General features: G+C 47.4%; 1 protein-coding gene across 1 annotated transcript; it reads right to left on the bottom strand.

Annotated features, from left to right (window-relative positions):
• Positions 1 to 1,519: 1,519 nt before the first annotated feature.
• On the bottom strand, positions 1,520 to 6,095 carry SAP25 (Sin3A associated protein 25). The gene is given in 8 exon segments (XM_069063267.1): positions 1,520 to 1,926; positions 2,049 to 2,146; positions 4,698 to 4,860; positions 4,981 to 5,048; positions 5,159 to 5,259; positions 5,376 to 5,407; positions 5,410 to 5,467; positions 5,469 to 6,095. Coding segments are annotated over 8 exon segments (741 nt in total). The 5' UTR covers positions 5,495 to 6,095; the 3' UTR covers positions 1,520 to 1,731.
• Positions 6,096 to 6,249: the final 154 nt, after the last annotated feature.

Genomic DNA, 6,249 nt, shown 5'->3' with positions numbered 1-6,249 from the left:
CGTGTTTGTCTGCTTTAATTCCCATAGCCTTCCCTCCAGATTGGAGGACTCCAGTGTCCGAAACCCATTTGCGTGCTAGGAGGTGTGACCAATGACCCTTGGGCCCAAGGAACTTGGGTTGCAGACTCATAGCCTGGGCTGAGATCGGGCAGAGGGAAGCCAGAAAGATTTGGGAATCCGGAAGCCCAGGCTGAGTACCTCCCCTGCCACCCTCGACCTCTTGCTGCTTTCGGCATTGTGGCCACACCGACACCTTTTTCCTGGAGCCGGGCAGATCTGCTCCCACTGAGCCCACACCAGACAACTGGCTTGTGGCCTGCAGTATCCGTAAGACCCGGCTGTATGCTATAAAGCGGCTTGGTGGGGCCGGGATAGAACACTGGCAAGCACAGTGTAACAGAGCTGCCTCCCCCTGACACTCCAGGGGTGGATCATCGGGATGCCAGTAAAGCTGATGACATACAGGCTCTGGGAACCCCCTCGAGCTCTCCTACAATCTTCCCACATAGGCCATTTGCTTGAGGCCATAAGCCTTTCATTGTGCCCTGCTCAGCTAGCCTTATTTTCATCTATCTTAAAAGATAAGAAAGACTCAGAAAATGCACATTCAAAATCCAGTAATTTCATCTTTGAAAGATGGCATTAAAAAGAAAAAGCTGCCCACCATCTTAAGAGTCTCCTTGTAGTCCCGACAACAAGAACATGGGGAACTCTCCAGTGGCAACTCTCCAGAGGTGCTTCCTCATTCCCAACCCACTCCAAATTGCTATTTCAAATTCCTGCAGTGCTCTTCCCACACACTGATCTACAATTACTTTTGTAAAGTCAAAAATCCTATTGTTATCTCCTATCTCTTATCGGTAGATCTGTCCCTCCACTCAATTCCTAGCCAAATTTCCATGAGCCGGGGAGGAATCTTAAAAGAATCTTTCTCCCTTAACAGCTAGAGAGGCCCACAGAGAAAGGCACTCGGTAACTCTGGGAGCAGCCCCATTTAACCTCTAATTTGAGAGGCCAAATTTCCTTTTCCTCTTATCTCTGTTCAATCCTTTCTTCTCCACCCCCCCCCAACATACAAGGGTCTCATCATTAGTCTGCCCGGGGCAGTGACCCCAGGTATACGTTTATCTTAGACCGCACTAATGGAACTGGTTCCAATCTATCCTGCCACCATAGTGATTTCCCCATATGCCATCTTCCCCTAGACAGGGCTGGGGTGGTTGATGATTGCCACCAACAGAACACTGATGATAAAATGACTTATCATCCCCAAACAATCATATTGGAACCACTTGTCTTCCTGGCTATAAGCCTGTGGCTATAAGCCTGTGAAGAATAGTTTGCCAGGGGTGGGTACCCTGTGGGGTGTGGCCTAAGAGGCAGAAGGTTCCCCAGCCCTGGAGTTTAGATTGTAAACTGCTAGAGTGAGGAATTCTAATTCTTTGTGTTTTGTATTTGTATCTTCAACACATAGCTAACATAATGCCTGTAATGATAATAAATAAATGTTGACTGTGAGACAGTTGAGTACACATTACCCTCTTTATTCAGTTCCCAGCAACACACCAAATACAGCAAAAGGGGAGAGGAAGAGGGAGTCCTTGCTATTCACTCCCAATATTGTGATATAGCAATAAGAGATGAAGGAAGAGGCAGCCTTCCTCAACGTCAAATATTGCAGGGAGGGATAGGATGGGGATGAATGTTAGAATCCACCTTTGGCTAGGTGGGCTAAGGAGTGGGTAGGGTTAGGGAGGACTCTGGAGTGGGGTTAGACTCGGTCTCTCCTCGGCTCATCTCAAGCAGAGAGGTAACAGCTGTTATCTCTGGACCACACTGCCAGGTCAAGATGGGGGCTGGGGATGGCTGTGTCCGGACTGACATTATGGGGGGTGGGGCAAGAAGCAGCCTAGATCTCCTCAGAATCTGAAGAAACAACAATGATTGGGTTAGCATGGAGGAACCTTGAAAGCTAGAAGGTTTTGAGCCCTCAGTAAGGGCCTCATTTAGGTCCATCCCAGGGACTTAGATGGAAGAGGACTTCTCACCTGTTGGGGAGGTTGGGACAGGCCAAGGGGAATCCGTGTAATGGAAGGCAAGAGAGGATCGGAGAAAAAGAAATCTTCGGAGCAGAGAGCCAGGCAACCTTAGGACAGTGATTAACATTCACAGAATGCTTAAGTTTCACAAAGCATTCCTCCCAGCTACACCAAAGGGTAGGGCGTGAGTGATTATCCTTTCCTAACCTTGAATTCACCCTTGATTCCTCTTTCACCCACCCAAATCCACTGAGAGTAAATTCCACAGCTTCTAAATAAACCTCCCTCAATAGGACCCTTTCAATTCAATCACAAAGCCACAATCTTAATTCAGGACCAACACAATTCTCTAAGTTGTAAAGGTTTAATTGTTGCAAGCAGCCTCACGCCTCTACAAACAAGTAAAAAAAAAATGTTAAAGCATAGTTTGGACCTAGTCACGAGATACACAAAAGCCTTTCCTAATTGCCTCTAGGCTGAGACCAATTCCTCTGCCTCACATTTAAGGCCCTCCAGAGTCTGGCCTAGATCCTACCATTCCCTTTGCATGCTCTTTTCTGGGCAAACTGAACAGCAGTTACCTGATGAGGTATGGGCTCTGGGACCCCCTTGAGTCCTTGAGGTACAGGCTCTGGGAACCCTACTTGAACCCTGATTAAATCATCCCATTTGATGAGGCATTTGCATGAGGCCATAAACCTTACATAGTGGCTAGGCCCAAACCTCAATTACTAGACTTCCCACCCTTGAGGCTATCAAGTATTAATCCTCCCTTGAACTGACCTAGCCCACCAAAGTCTGGTAGTCTCGAGGTAGCCTCCAGCAACTTCCCACCTTTAATCACTTATTGACCTCAACTGACTCCAGAAGACCTTCCCCAAATTCCTCCTCTAGGCCACCCACAACCTTTCTGTATATAAGATCCCATCTTCCTAGCCGAATGACCTTGGGCAAGTCACAACCCCAATTGCCCTCCAAGTGTGTGAGAGTGCCAGACTGATGTAGCACAGACTTGCTGTGTCCAATACAAGCGAATTTTTAAACTTTACTTTTCTTTGGCTCTGGAGTGTTGATATTTTGGGATCTCCAGAGCAACCCTAACCCTCTTTATGGGTAAGCTCTTCATTTTTATGATTCCCTGATCTGGGAAACACTGCTAATCTCAAGCTTTTCTCCAGTCGGGACTGGAAGGTACATAAGCTTCTTCCCTTAGTACCTAGGAACCTAGTACCTAGGAAGTGGTTTGTTTTGTGTTGTGTGTGTGTTTGGGGGGGGGGGGGGGCTGCCCTCTCAGGTCCCATTAGGTTAGACAGCTAGGAGGCTGTTTTGTGCTCAGCCGGACCCTCAGGTTTTGTTTGGTTACATTTGGACATGTGTGCAGCTTGTGAAGAATGGAAGACAAGGGCAGACGCACCATCTGGAAGTGTAAGCCAGATTCTTTCAATTCTCTCAGAGCTAGGGAACTGGGAAAACGTCAGATACTTTTTTTGTGGTTTTTTTTTTGTTTGTTTGTTTTCTGAGGCTTACTCTCAAACCTTCCTTTATGGAGGAAGGGAGTTCCAGGCCCTATGCTTGTAGTTGCTAAAAATTCCCTTGTACTGGACCCACACAGAGGGAAGATGGGATTTTATATACTGAAAGGTTGTAGGAAGAATAGGGTCTTCAAGAGTCAGATGAGGTCAATGAGTGATTAAGGGTAGGAAGCTGCTGGAGCTACTTGGAGACTACTGACAATGGTGGGATAGATTCAAGGGTGGGAAGTCTAGTAACAGGTTTGGGCCCAGCCACAATGTAAGGCTTATTATGGCCCCATACAAATGCCTCATCAAATGGGATGATTTAATCAGGGTTCAAGGAGGGGCTTCTCAGAGCCTGTACCTCAAGGACTCAAGGGGGCTCCCAGAGCCCATACCTCATCAACCGCAACTGGATTTTATATCTCTGATTTAATGTATTTGCACAAGCTGTGTACCAGGCCTGAAATGTAGTGTGTACTACCATCAAAATGCTTCTCTTCAAGGCTCAGCTTTGTGAAGACTTCTTAATTTTTCTTAGTAGTTAGCTAGCATTTATATAGTGTTTTAAGAAAAAGTGCTTTGTGAATATAAAAAACACAACAAATTGCTACCAAATTGATATTCCTAAAGCACAGGTCTAAAGAAGCCTACAGAAGAAACTTCAGTTGTTCCCCTAGGACAAAATACAGACTCCTGCTTGGAATTTAAAGTCCTGCACAAAACAGTCTAGCTCCAACCTTTTTGGATTGACTATTCCCCACTCATGTACTCTCTGTAGTTCAACTAAACTGGCCTACTTGCTGTCCTTCCATTCCATTCCTGATTATCCGCTGTCCCAAATGCCTGGTGTCCTCCTATTCCTTACCTCTGCCTTCTGGAAATCCCTAGTTTCCTTTCCAGTCAGCTCAAGTGGCTACCTCCTATAGAAAAATGCCTTCCCTGATCCCCAGTGCTTTCTTTGAACTTCAGAGTTTAGCACAGTACATGGTTCATAATAGTAACTGCTAAATGCTTAAAAGTTGAATTGAAGGGGGAAATAGCATAGGGGAGCCCCAAGAAGAGACTTTCAAGACACTAAGAGAAGCCCAGTTTCCTCAATTCATCAACACATGTCTTGGATCTCCATCGGTTTGTAACCTACCTAGTAGAGTTCCTTTATCACTCTGGGAGCTCTCTCTATTTCCCTCTACTTCAGGTGGAGCTAGAGATTGGATGTCATGGCCCTGAGCATCATACAAGGCACAGAAGGATGGATGCCAGATGGTTCTGAAGGAGAATGAGTTACCAGATCCAGAATTCCCTGTCTGAGGTTGGGAAAGGATTTTTACTTCCACTACAAAATTCAACATTGACCCTCTTCCTCCCACAATCATACCACAAATTCCATCCCACCCTTATGCCCTAGCCCCCTCCCATCCCATCACCCTTTCATAGCCGGGCTCCCAAGGTGTAGACTGTCTCTCCTCTTTGAGATTCTGGGTGAGAACTGGTGCTAGGAAGAATGGAAACTGAAATCAGAATAGGCCAAAGACCATTAAAGAAGAAGCGGGTTTCCACTGGAGGTCAAAATCCAAATGGGATGGAAAATGTTGGCTCACTTACTCTGATCCCTGAGAAGCTGCTGACCAAGGTGAAGCATAGCATTTGGTGGCTGAATTTGGTCCCTGTGGAGCTGAGAGGCTGGAGAGGTCCCAGGCTGGGGACTGAAGGTCAAGAGAAATACTAAACTGCTATTCTTGACCCTCCCCTCTCATCTCCCATTTGTGCCCCTAAGCCTGATCCCCACCATCCTAGGACTCTACCCCCAATACACACTGACCTGTATGCTCCAGGAATTCCCATGTCATCCAGATACTCTTCTCTAGAGCCACAGTCCTCTTCCGGGTCACAAGGGTCTTTATCCAGATCTCCTTCCCCAGGGGGAAGGCAGGGGATCATGCTAGGTGGGGAGGAGCATATAAGACTACCTCCTCTTCACCCTTCAGACACTCAGGGAGTCCAGCTTCGGAATTTTTCCTTCATTTGGGTATATTGTCTCCCCCAATCTTCCTCCTTTCCTCCAGCTTTCTGGGCACTGTTACCACTGTTTCCTTCAGACCAGAGACCCTGGTTCTGCTTCCTCTACCAAAGTTACCTGGAGTCTTGAGGGAACAATCCCTTTTCCTCCCTGGGTGGTCCCAAGTCCCACCAGCTAGGTCTCCCAGATTTCAACCAAGACTAACTTAAAGACCCGGCAAGTCTTACCTGGGAAAGGAAAGGGGGGGAGGGGTGCCGAGGTCCCTCCTTCCGCCACAATGTGAGAAGTGCTGAATAGGGGCTAACCTCCCAGGGGACTGTGCGCCCCTGCAGGACTCGGAAAGTTGAGCCTGCCGAAGAGCCGCAAAGAGGCAGAAAAGAAAGAACCGCCGAAGGCCAGGACTAAGAGGTTAGCCCTTTTACCACCTGGGAACCCCCGCGGGAGGGGTATACGGAATAGTCACGTGTCACTGATGGGAGTCACTGATTGGAGGTGGGGTGGCAGCAGCGGGGGGGGGGTGAAGTGTGAGAAAAAGGCAGGGCAGAGATAAGAACCGGGAAATCGAAAGAGATGAAATCTACTGAGTAAGAGAAGGCCTCCTTATTTCTAGAGCCCCCCCAGTCATTTAAAAAAAATCTCATAGGCATTCATTTACAATCTAACTTCAAATCAACCC

This window comes from Petaurus breviceps, unplaced genomic scaffold (genome assembly GCF_028583685.1).
Source record: "Petaurus breviceps papuanus isolate PSGF00001 unplaced genomic scaffold, PetGlider_PUasm1.0 90537, whole genome shotgun sequence".
Taxonomy (NCBI): Eukaryota; Metazoa; Chordata; class Mammalia; order Diprotodontia; family Petauridae; genus Petaurus; species Petaurus breviceps.
Note: the sequence above shows the minus strand (reverse complement) of the source record. Positions and strands in the feature narration are given on the sequence as shown.